The sequence below is a fragment of the Tachypleus tridentatus genome, chromosome 9 (genome assembly GCF_004210375.1).
Source record: "Tachypleus tridentatus isolate NWPU-2018 chromosome 9, ASM421037v1, whole genome shotgun sequence".
NCBI lineage: Eukaryota > Metazoa > Arthropoda > Merostomata > Xiphosura > Limulidae > Tachypleus > Tachypleus tridentatus.
The window spans coordinates 133,811,194-133,824,735 of NC_134833.1; the positions used below are offsets into that span (position 1 = coordinate 133,811,194).

At 30.8% G+C, this 13,542-nt stretch overlaps 1 protein-coding gene across 2 annotated transcripts in view; it reads left to right on the forward strand.

Annotated features, from left to right (window-relative positions):
- The window catches only part of LOC143226422 (uncharacterized), a 125,934-nt gene extending 114,383 nt beyond the window's left edge, over nucleotides 1-11,551 (forward strand). For both annotated transcript variants that reach the window (XM_076457360.1, XM_076457361.1), the window contains exons 20-21: nucleotides 1,552-1,777; nucleotides 10,825-11,551. In XM_076457360.1, the coding sequence (XP_076313475.1) occupies nucleotides 1,552-1,777; nucleotides 10,825-11,035 (437 nt within the window). In that variant the 3' untranslated portion in view covers nucleotides 11,036-11,551. The remainder of the gene's footprint in view (nucleotides 1-1,551; nucleotides 1,778-10,824) is intronic.
- Nucleotides 11,552-13,542: the final 1,991 nt, after the last annotated feature.

Genomic DNA, 13,542 nt, shown 5'->3' on the forward strand with positions numbered 1-13,542 from the left:
TAATTTTTTCACATGATTACAGATGACTACATATTGACAAACTAGAATGTAAAATACAAACCTCCTTTTTTTTTTTTGTGAGATATCATTATATTTATTGAATCAACCAATGTAGCTTTGCCCACCTTTTCAGCTTTTGAAAGTATCTGCTTATTTACATTTACTTACCCAATGACATGTATCACCAACTGAAAGCTCAGAATACCCCTCTAGTTGTTTTCTCAGCCTTTGTGATGTATTTGCATGATAAACTGTTTCTTTTCATGCTAAATTCCAAGCTATTTAGTAAGACATCAGTGAGCTTGAAATTCATACTTTTTAACCCCAAATATAGTTTAGTTACTAAGGTTTATAAATTAAAATAGAATTCTCTATACTGATATAATAATTTACGATTTTTTTTATTATTTCAAAATGTGTTTGAAAGACCTAAAAGAAATAAATTTGTGTCGCATCCTTCTGCATGAAATTTGATAGGGTTTAGCCCACGATTTTTCTTGGCTCCCAAGTTTTACTCATATATGCATAATACACTTTTCTGACAAATTCTGTAATGTTTTGTTTATATTTCTTTACAATAAATTTATCACAAATGTAACAATATGTTTGGGTCATTTACACATCCTCTTGTTGCATGCATAATACACTTTTCTGACAAATTCTGTAATGTTTTGGTTATATTTCTTTACAATAAATTTATCACAAATGTAACAATATGTATGGGTCATTTACACATCCTCTTGTTGCATGCAACGTGAAAGTGCATGCACTTTATATATGCTTTTATGAAAAATCTGTGCACATTGGAGAAAAAGGATACTTTTGGTTTCAGCTTAGAGGAATTACTTTACAACATGTAAATATTTCAAGACAATAAATCCATTGCAGCCTTATGTTACCAATCTATTTAACTTTTTTAATGTTTGTGGAATTCACAGTTTATTCTTCAGAACTTTATTCCATGCACTATGTGTAGCTATTGAAAGAAAAACACTCAAGTAATGGAAGCATCCAGTAGTTAGTATATTCCCTTATCTAACAGTTTTTCATTTATGGATTTCTCATAAAATGTATCTCATGTTTGTAATTTAAATGTTCAGCTCTGATTAATGATGTTTGTAGTGCTTGAAATTAAAGGTCAAAGTTTGGGAAGGTATAAAATGCAATGAAGATTTTTGTTTTCTATTGGAAAATACAAGACAATTGAATTTATATTTCAGAAGTATTCTTTCACAAGTGGTCACAAAATAACATTTAAAATGTAGTATATTATTTACAGAGGTGTATTTGTATAGGCCATTTTATTATGTATATTACACTGTTGTAATGCTTCTCATTCAGCTTCGTAATTAAGTAAAGTTATGCTTGGCCACATTATTTTTTATTACTCAGTTACCAGTTTAAAGTCAGAGATTAGTAAAAATAATGTTCAAGATACTTATTTGTGCCTGAAGTTACAACTTGTGTTATTAAATCTCATAATTTTTATTTCTTTGTTTGTTTTGACATTTTCCTCAGCAACAACTGTGTTGTTTATGTATTAACCTGTAGAAAAATCTGAGTTCATCCAGTCTCTACTTGGTATTGGGTCTGGGCCTAGACTTAATTCTGTAAGACATGGGAGATTCAGTGGAAGCATTCATGACTTGTCGCATGGTAGGAGGTCACCTAGTGTAGGAAAAGCACATCGTCGCAGCCACAGTGCAGATAACAGACCTCAGGCTGCAAATAAAAAACCTGAAGATATTACTTCCAATTATGATCTCTCCTCCACCAGGTATGTTACTTATTACTAATTACAATTGTTATGTAGATTTTATTCCTGCTCTTCTATTCCTTGTAATTTGTTTCATACTTGAATGCATTTAAAAAAATAAAGATACCAATATTGTGGTTAATTGTAACTTGTCTCTCCCACGCATTCCCAAAATGGACAATTTGGACACCAGAAAGATTGTGAAAGAAAATAAAAATTGAAAACTCTGTATTACTACTTGGGACATGCATATGAATAATTCAAGAAAACAACAAATTGTGCTTTCTTCACTAGAAAATTGAACAAAATGCAAAAATTCTAAAACTATCTTGCTCTCTGTGAAGCTTTTAAAAAGCATCCTTGCACCAAATCTTATTTAAATTGGTTGAGTAATCAGTAGAGTAATTTAAAAAAAAACAACAACTTAAAATTATGCTTTTTATTTTTGGCATTTTGACCCCCACTATAATTAGTATAAATGACCGAGTGTAACATTTTTGTTTGTCTATCTATGTTGCCTGTAGAAAAGTACCTTTTTACCAAATCCCATGTAAAATTGGTCAAAACAAGGCTAAGGAATTAACCAGAACTCCTAATATTTTGAGTTTATTTTAGTTTTTGACCCTCCTTACCCTAAAATGGGCTTATCTCACATTTTTGTATATTTGTGTATCAGACCTGTCAAAAAGTACTTTGTACCAAATCCTATCTAAATAGAACAAAATACGGTGGAGTAATTATCAAAAATATTTTCCAATTATGTTTTTGTAGCATGTAGGACCTCCTTATATTTATTAAAGATAAACAAGTCCACCATTTTTGTTTGTCAGGGTGTGGGATCTGTAGAAAGTAACTCTTTACCAAATCACATGAAAAGTGGTCAAAATATGGCTGAGTAATTGACCAAGTATTTCATAATTGTACACTTTTTGAGCTCTGGCCCCTGAATAGCCTTGAAATAGGCAAATCAAGCATTTTTTTTCATGTCAGTGTGTTTGGTGCTTGAAAATTTTCATAGTGATAGCTGTGAATGTGACTGTACAGGAGCTCAAAATATACATTTTTGTGTTCTTTTGCTTTTGATCACATAAAATTTATAAAAAAGACCTAATACAAAAAATTGAAAAAGCATTTCTGGGCATGTTGGATCAAGGTATAACTCTACCAAGTTCAAGTCAATTCGCTATGAAATGAAGGAATGGCAGTTGATTGAAAGGTTTTTGGAAGAAAAAGAAATAATATGAAAATGGTATGTGTTCTCCAAAGAATTAATGAATATCATAAGTGGACATCTTATGGCCTAGTAGTTAGCATGTCTGTACTTTGCATTTAAAATTTTATAGTTTTGACTGGATGCCTAAAAAATATGCTTGGCATTTTGCAACCATGGATACGCTATAAAATTGATTGTCACGTTGCACTATGTTGTCAGAGTGGAGTGATACAAGAGTTGGCAGTAGTTGCTGTTGACTGACTGCCTTCCCTATGTTGTTTCAAAGTTGTGGATGGGTATGCACAAATAGCCTTTAAGGCTTAGTGTAGCTTTGCAAAAGGTATGAAAAAAAACAACTAGTTTAAGTGAATCATTAAGTTTAGGAATAACAAGTAAATAACTACTTCTACAAATTTTTGTTCTTTCATTCAATAAATGTTGACAACTTTTAATTTTCATTAGTTTCACATAGAAGTCTGTTAATGGCATGATTATTTTAATAATAAAGATGTTGCAGTATCTTGAATTTTGAATATTTTCATTGAAACAATCTTGTATAAAAGAGATTAAGACCAAAGCTTAATTAGATAAGGAACAGTTGAATCAGGCCATCTTTAAACTAATTTTGTTTTATTTTCAGTATAGGTGTAATTCTAACAATTACTGTCTCAATCTTTGGACTTTCTTTAATGTTTGATAACTCGTGTATTTTTCAGGAACTAAAAACATCAACATTTAACACTTTTTACTTAAGTTACTTTTTGTTACAAAGTAGTGATTTATAATTTCAAACATTCTAAGTCATAGCTCTGTAATTATTATTGTATATTTCACTATTGCTCAGTGACATTGGTTTAAGTAAGGTATACTGTATTATTTATTTATCGCATTGGTCTTACTTGGTAATATAAATATAGGAGATCACTACTTTTTTATTATTATTTCCTATTATTATAAAGACTGTTTTACAGTGTTACTTTAATATATGTATTTAGGACTGACCTTAATCTGAGCTCCTCAAACCTTGTGAAAGATTATTGGTATTGCTGATGAAAACATAATTAACAATCAAAGGAATGCAGCAGATGAAATACTGTATTTTAATCTTTATAAATAAACCTGTAAAAAGGGTGTATTTAATCATTTATAAGTAAGCCTATAAAATGGGTGTATTTACTCATTTATAAGTAAGCCTATAAAATGGGTGTATTTACTCATTTATAAGTAAGCCTATAAAATGGGTGTATTTACTCATTTATAAGTAAGCCTATAAAAAGGGTGTATTTAATCATTTATAAGTAAGCCTATAAAAAGGGTGTATTTAATCATTTATAAGTAAGCCTTTAAAAAGGGTGTATTTAATCATTTATAAGTAAGCCTGTAGAAAGGGTGTATTTAATCATTTATAAGTAAGCCTGTAGAAAGGGTGTATTTAATCATTTATAAGTAAGCCTGTAGAAAGGGTGTATTTAATCATTTATAAGTAAGCCTGTAGAAAGGGTGTATTTAATCATTTATAAGTAAGCCTGTAGAAAGGGTGTATTTAATCATTTATAAGTAAGCCTGTAAAAAGGGTGTATTTAATCATTTATAAGTAAACCTGTAAAAAGGGTGTATTTAATCATTTATAAGTAAACCTGTAAAAAGGGTGTATTTAATCATTTATAAGTAAACCTGTAAAAAGGGTGTATTTAATCATTTGTAAGTAAACCTGTAAAAAGGGTGTATTTAATCATTTATTCTGAATTCAAAGATGAATTTTAGTTGTTCTTTAAGCATGTAACATACACGTCTCAGAAATTAACATTCATTGTTTAGTGACCCAAGTTTGGTTGTGTAACTTGACAAGAGTCGTATGTTGTGTGTGTGTAATACTGTTGGTGTCACATTACTTGAACTGTCAGTATTTTTCTTGCCAAGTAAGTATTGTTATTGAGTTCACTTGGGTTTTTGATACATGAAGCTCCAGCAGAAGTTAAGTTGAAATACTTGAAACAAATTCATGTGGTGTGGAGATACAAATAGATAGAAATAGCCATTTTAAGTTAATGTTCTGTAAAACATTTCTCTTAATGCTACATTACCTTAATAATATTGTTTTAAATGTTTTAATTTGGTCAGTACATAGACTGTTAAACATACTTTGTCTAACCTGAACAGTCTTCTTTGCCTGTCATTAAATTTAATAATACATTACAGATGTTTTGTAATCATACTGTATAACAAATGCACTGTGTGTAACATTGTGGTTTTATTGAGCAAATATTTTTTAAGTTAAGAAGATTTCTCATGGTGATACATTAACTTATTGATTGGGATTTAATATATTTACTTTGTGTTATAATATCATGTTTCCTATATCAGCTGTGCCACGATAATGCACTTTATCTTAAAAAGTTACAACAGTGACCTTCATTTAACTACACACCATTCTGTTACAGTAACATATGTACTCAGTTGTCATCCTTTTTGAAAATCTGCTGGATAAATAAAACTATTCAAATTTGGAAAAATATTTTCTGGCACTGTATAAAATGTGGAGTATCCAAATGGGTTGTATAAAATGTGGAGTATCCAAATGGGTTGTGTAAAATGTGGAGTATCCAAATGGGTCACATTTATGAAAATAGTGAGTAAAAGCTTGTACATATCATACTGCTTTCTCTCTCTCATAGAATGGTTGGTTATGTACTTCAGTCTATGTATTACTTTTGTTGTAGTCTTTAAAGATTTAGAAAAATATTTAGTAATTTTTACAATACGTAATGAGACTCGGTGTGTTATATTTCTCAAAATGTGTATAAAATATTTTAATACATTCATTATGAATGTTCAAACCAGTGTAAAAAACAAATTCTTTTGAATACTAAAAATGAAAACCATTATTGATTGGGTCTGAATTTGAAGAGTGTGTATAGTAGATTTTAAGATAGAAGTAAAATATATTTTAAAAAAGTGGATCCAATCTACGGTTCATCCATAACTTGCATGAATGTAAAAGACTAGAAACAAACTTACAAACTCATAAGCCAGTGAAATCTTTTCATTACAATTTTCACGTATTCAGTGTAAGAAAATGTATAAACTAATCTTTTGTGTCAGGGATTCTCTAATTGGGAGGTGCAAGAAAGTGCTGGATGATGGGTGGGGTGTAAATACACAATAAGTACTAAGTATTTATATATCTATAAGTTTTTTTTTAACTTCTAAGAACATATAAAAATATAAGTTCTTAGGGTAGAAGCCTCAGTTAGGATGTGAAATATTCTGAAAGGTCTTGTGCTGATAAATGTGGAATGTATGGTACACAGTACAAGTGTTTAGAATTTTAATAACACATACAGTTATCAATCATATTCATGCTGATTAATTAGAAAAAACAACTCGGTTGCTTTTAATTAGAATAATACAAAACCATTAATGTAAACATAAATTCACATGATAGTTCTACACACGTGCTAAAATCGTGTGCAACATCACTGAATAGCAGTACTTATTTATTAACTGAAATTTCATATGCATATGTTGAAGCTCAGAAGTTTGTTTCATGTTTGAGTAAGAATGATTCACATACAAGTTTTTAAACAAAATTCTGCAACCTTTACAAAAGAAATTTATTCAGGAGTATGCCTAATAACAAGAACAGTCAAACTGTAGAGTCTGGGAATTGTGAACTTTAGACCTCCATAATTGAGTGCATGTGTTCCTCTTTCCAGGTCTTTAGTCAAATGGGGTGTTCAAATTAATGCTACTTTCTGGTATAACCAAGAGTATGTTAATTATCTAATAATAATTATTTTTGTTACAGAATGCATCTGGTGAAAACATCTAATTGAATAAAAATCAGGCCATATTAAAACATGTTTTAAAATAACCCATTTGCTACAGCTTGGAGGTATATTTCCCAATCCACATTTCTTATTTGCAAAATTGATTTTCAAACCTTTGCTACTAATGGTTTTTAAATCTTCCCTTTATTGACTTTTGTAGTATCACCAAAATTAGTAGAATTGTAAAATATCACTACAATCACTGTGATTATTTTTAATAATTTAATTCAATTGATTAAAAGTAATTACCAAATTGTTAACAAGAGCTGCTTTTCAAACAATGCTGATACATCTTAAAATTTTTAACAACAGTTTAACAGTGTGTGCATTTTTTCCTTTTTAAAATCACATTTAAAGTATGTTACAGTTTGTTACTTGTATATATTTAAATGCTAAGAGGTTTATACTATAGAGCAATAATTGCATTTGTTCTTCTGCAAATATGTATACTAACCTTTTGCACATCTATATAAATACAAAGAAACAGTGATTAAATTTGTTTTATTCAGTGTGTTCTCTAAAAGTGAAAGATTTCTTTTTTACTGCAAAATAGTTAAAAACCCAGAACTAAAATATTTTTGAACTTTTATTTTCAAAACAGCATGAGAGATGTCTTGTGTGTCTAAAAATAGTGTTCAGATACAGCAACAAAGTATGTAACTACTGACCTGTCACTTTGAAAATGTAGTTAAAAATCTTTTAAGTTATATATTTCAAATAGTTATTATAAACCATGAAAAGTGTTTCTTCAAGTTACAATTTTTATTGTACAGAAAATAGTAACTTAGTTATTTATATTACCTTGTATTCTACATTGTCAAAAACTCTATTCACTTAACTGGTGTTAAATAGCATGTAAATGGTTTTAATACTTTCATACATTGTTACTAACAAAGTACAACAATATGTTTTGTATCTGCAAAACTTAGGAAACAAAGCAAAATAAATGTATATACATACGTGTAGTTTTAAGTTGACATTTATTTTGTGGTAGCAAATGGGGCTAATTAGTAAAATTCAAAGTCTTGCTAACCCATCACGAAAATATTAGCCACTATTGCAGTGGCATAATAGTTTTTGAAGGAGTTTACTTATTTGCAAAACTGTTGTGCTATTGCAATGAGAAAAACATTTATAACACCACCTTTATTTCGTAGTATTCTTCATTGTTACAAATTAAAATTAAGGAAGAAACCAAAGTGTTTCATCTGTTACAACACAAGGTATTTGTCAAACTGTAACTGATGTCACCTTTGCCAAATCATTATAACATTCTGGAAAGTACAGCTTTTATTTTCAAAGTTTATCAAAATTACTTCTTCTGTCAAAAACCCATAGTCTATATAGAGCTTTATTTGGCATTATAAATATATTCCAAAGATCATGGTCTCTGCTGATATAAGATAATCCCTATTTTATACAATTCTTATAAACTCTGGAAGAGGCTGAGTATATCCACCAAACCAGAATTGACATAACCACTGCTCTGGAAGGAATTTGATTTGTTTTCACAGTTTATATAAATAGTATTGATCAAATTACAGGAATAGATCTCCATGTCTTTTACCTATTTAGTGGTTGAATTTCTGGTTCAGAGATAGTTTGATCTAGCTTTATATACATTCCACAAAAAGTACACATATTTATTGCAGTGTTAGATAATATTTTGATGTCCTCTTTATGTAGCCTAACAAAAAGTAGATTTTGTAAGGACTTCTGGTCTAAGTTATGTTTTTTTATCTTTCTTTATTGGCTTCATCTTCAAGGATCTCTTTTTGCATAATGTCTGTTATAGCACACTTCAAACAACATTCAATAGTATGCTAAGTCATAAGCTGTTGTTAATGATCAGTGATGTGGAATGACGAAGATTGTATTTGATTCAGGTGGCTCAAGAGCAAACTGTTATTTCCATATGATTTTGTAAGCAGTCCTTCAACTGTGTTGCAAGTTCATTTGGAACAGAGAAATTTCACTCATTACTTGAGTTCATTTATACATTAACAAGGCATTAAACATGAGGAATATTTGGAACCTTAAACTTGATCTGTGTGTAAAAACATGTTAATGTATTTGCAACAACATAAAGAACGTTAGCTGTTTAGCTATACAAGTTTTAAATATTTTTCCACCTGAAAAAGCTGCACAATAGACAGCTTTAGGCAGCTGATTGGGAATTTACTTTGTTAAAAAGAACGTTTAATGCTTCAAATGGAAAACTTCCATTTTGGTTGTAAAATGAGGGTGATACAGTAAAACTTAAAAAGACAAGAGAAAAATGGAATATTTTCATTCTCAGTTTATGCTGAAAAATATGTGGAGTACTGTTGTACCAATTAACTAAGTATTTACATAAGAACTAATATTAGGCCATTTTCTTAGACTTAAAAATGCTTATGATGCCAGGAACCTTTGTAAATAACATACATGACTTATTGGTGCTTTGTTGAATGCTACATTGGCTAATTGTTTGTGTGTTAAGAGTAACTTTATAATTACAAATAAAATAAAACTAACCTCAATAATCTATGAGGTGTTATTCTATTACTTGAAGATTGCAATTGCAGTTGCAATTAGCCTTGTGCATGTTGTTGTTGTTCTACAAGAATCATCTGTTCTTATGATAGCAGGTGATTGTCTGTCATGGTCTTTAAATTGATGCTGTTAGGCCTCTTCTGTTCTACTCTCTACCTAGTTTCTAATCACTGTCTGGATTTGCTTCTATAGATAACAATGGCACCTGATGTTTAGTTAACATTGAAGTAACTGAGATCTGGTGGTTACATGGTCCTGTCCACCCATGATAGTCTTCTGTGGTGTCTTTTCCATAACCTTCTGCTTGTTTGATATCTGCTAGTTTGTTGTGGATATGGAATGTTTTAGTTGAAGAGAGCAGTGGCTCAGTGATGGAATGCATGGTCTTTAGACCTCGAGACCATTGTGAATAAATATGCTTGTAAATGCTGTTGTGTTTTGTGATGCTGCTGAGGGTTGTGGGGTGTAACGGAGCTTTGATGAAGTATATCTCATAACCAGTTGTAAATCTTCCCTAGATATGTAGTATTTGTACTGATTGTTGGTATTGCAAAGGGAGCAGAAGGAGCAATTTTGGGTTGTTCAGGCAACTTGGAATAGTGTTCAAAGCATGCTAATGCTAGGTGTTCTGGGGGCATTCCCTCCAGGAAAATTCTGAAAAATAGATGCTCTGAGATTAAATCTCGTTCTAATTTTACTCTAGTTTATTAAAAGTATCGTCATACACTTCTTTATGACTCACAAAAATAGATGCTCACTGGTACTTACTCTCACCATAGCTAAAAGCGTGTACACATGCAGATTAGTGCATAATAAATTACATGTGTAGTATACTAATTCATACATATTATTATAAGTTTTATTTATTCAACGAGAAACAATTTTAGTAGTTTAAGTTTAAAACGCCTTATATTCACTCTAACAAAGTGTTAGTGCAGCTACTGCCTGGCCTAACAAACCTGCTCCGACGCATTTGTTGCATAATCCAAGATAGAGCAGGTAAGACTGATAGATTATAAACAAGTAATATTAGTCAGTTCCATTTTCTGCTGCAACTTTTCTTGTATCGATGCCTTTGGTAGCTGTGGTTTTCATAGTGTTAATATGATTGATTAATATTGAAAACTGTTATTTAAGATTCTGCACAGTCTGAAGTTTTTCACGAAAACCGTTTGGCATTGCCAAAGTCAAGATGGCGTGTACCATATGTACACGAAAATCCGATTGCGTACATTGAAATAAAGAATGGTATACATTTATAGAACTAATACTGTTTGTATATGTACGCACAAACCGTTTGATATAAAAAACTTCACACTTCTTTTATAGATAGTTCTGTTTTATTGTTTTTCCCCCCATACTCCAAGAAGAATAAAGATGAAGGAAATATTCAGAGTATACTACGATAACACAACACGTTGGAAAGTGTTATTACAATAAATTATATATACGAATTTTCATTCACATAATTACACTTGTTTTTCCAATAGTAACCCAAACACAAGCAATCAATCTCTCAATTGGGATGACGAAACTCATCAGGAGATACCACAGCATAAGGAGCAGGAGAAATCTATACAGTTTATTCCATGCGAACGTGAAAAGCATGTAGACCCTAACTCTGACAAACCAGTGAAATCAGCTGAAAATCAAAGGCCTTCACGTAAATCTGAAGGTAACGAATCTGAGATGATTAGCTGAGTGTGAAAACCAACTGTCTCCAATCATTTGAGCTCTGGAGAGGCTGATTTACAATTTTTTTATTTTACAATTTATTTTCAATTATGCGTGTATTTATAAAATTTATACCATTTTTTTTATTTTTATATAGAAGTTTATGTTTATTTGAGATTAAAATATGGCGTGGACGCCTTGCTCATATTCGATGTTATTTCCGTCCTTTTGATTTAACTTGCTTAAACTCAATCGTAACTGAAACTTGTGATTGAAAATAGTTAGTATTCTTATTTAAAAATTTTAAAATAGCATATAGTTTCTATATTATTATCTAAAGAGAGTTTTTATTATGAAAATGTTACTACTATTCAATGCATTTTTGTTAGTATTATAATTAAGCAGAAATCTATCTTTTCTGGGATTTGGTAAAGAAAACTATTATTTTTAGGTCTGTTTTTGATGAAAGTGTTTAACTTACGGTCTTGTAAGTGTTACACCTTTCATGGTAAAATAAATATATTTTATCAAGTAGTAAAAAATTCATCACATCGAGTAAGTCTCAATTCGTTCGTGTTGTTACCGCATATTTCGTGTCAAAATTACTTCTCTTACAAGTATATATATATATATATATTGGTTTGATTTTCTATATATTGAGCTACGTTATTATTTTCTATATTTCCCACCGCCTTTTGCTGTTTAATTTTATTTTCTATTTTTTATTTTGATTTTACCTTTATATAAATTAACAACTCTTATAACTATTATGAAATTTACACACCCCTTTGACACAAAACTAAACCTGACATAAACAACTCTAGGTTATGATTGGCTAGTTCTGAAGGCCAACTCCTATTGAACATCCGGTTTACGTGGCATGGACGTCCGAGCCTATATATTTCATCCCTTTGGTAAAACATAACGCTTTATTCTCTCGGAGAATAGATAACATGACTACTATTTGTACTGCGAAATAGGGGTCATGCTCGTGGCTCGACTGTCTGCGGGTTTTGTTTTTTATCCTTTTCTTTTTCTCAGATTTTTTTTCAAAATAATTGTGCAATTATGATTTTAGACAGCAATTTTGATGTTTTAGAGAAATTGTTGCTCAGAAGTTTATTTTGGTAACAAATGTTCTGGTGTTGCATGATATCTGTGGTTTTCGCTTGCAGGATCTGACGTGCATTCAAGTCTTAAGTTGATCGGCTCAAGCTTATATGTTCCTCTTTACTTTTAGCTATTAAGATAGAAATACAAAACATTTGTAACTTGGTTAACTTTATTTGGTTAGGGATTAAAAACATACAACATAGACATTAATATTTCACTCGGCTTCAGTTACTATCCGCTGTTATAATCTGCACAGTGAATCTTCGTTAACCACATGCATTTCAAGTTGTGTTAAGGTATCGCCTGGTAATGCTTTATTCTCTTCCCTAAAGATAATTGGTGTCTTTAGTCTTTCAACAAGGGCTTTTTCGTAATCATTCCCAAGCACAGATTTGTGCAAATTTTATATCTCAGGACGGCAGAGAACAACGTTTCGACCGTCCTGGGATACATTTTTATTTCAATTGGGTTTTTCGTCATCACGAATTTGTGCTAATTTTGTACTTATTTTTAACAGACGTCAATAGGGTGTAGATGCACTTCCTTGTTTGTAGCATAAAATGTGCCGAAATGTAGGAACTATTTATGTTATTTTAGCGATTGAATTAAATTGAAGGAGCAAAAGTGGAATTACACTCGTGTCACTCCAGGAATTCGGAGAGCTCGAGCGTGACTGATCGATACTTCACCTTTATGATTGTGACGTCTTGTATATTTTTTTTTTATGAGGTGATTTAACGACAGTAAAAATATTATAACTTAAAACAAAGAACTTTAGTACATTAAAAGAGTTTATTTTAATTATGTAGTGGATTAACTAACGGGATGCTTCGATTATCCACTTTTACTGTTGTCAGTGATTTTTTGCTTTTCTCAGACCAGCACGGATAACTGAAGCAATCGAATATAATTATTTACATTCACAGCAACGAGTGAATGCTAATGGTTACATGATGTCAAAATCCACTTAATAGTTATGTCTGAACTAACTGCCTTTAGACCTGTATAACACGCACGCTAATTGGTTGTATTGAAAGAAAGAAGGAAAACAAAATAGCGCGAAATTAGTTGTCGTTGTGCAACAGCAACGTTTCCATTCCCAAAGATGTATCCTAAACGAAAACGTAGTTCTCTTTTTAAAAATAGGATTATGTCCGTATTTTTAGTGGCTGGTAAGCAGAACTGTATTGTAAACACAAACTAATACAACGATCATGTATAAATGATGCAAGTGAAAATATACGAATTGATATTACTCCATGAATTGGCCTTTGTATGAAAATGGTATATTAATTAAAACAGCTGTTAATGGCTAAAAATTAGCATAGTGTGAGTAACAATTGTTTTTCTCTAGGATTTAGTAAAGGTGCAAACAAAGTAATTCATGAGAGGGGGAGTGTACGGAATCCAGATAAAGTAGA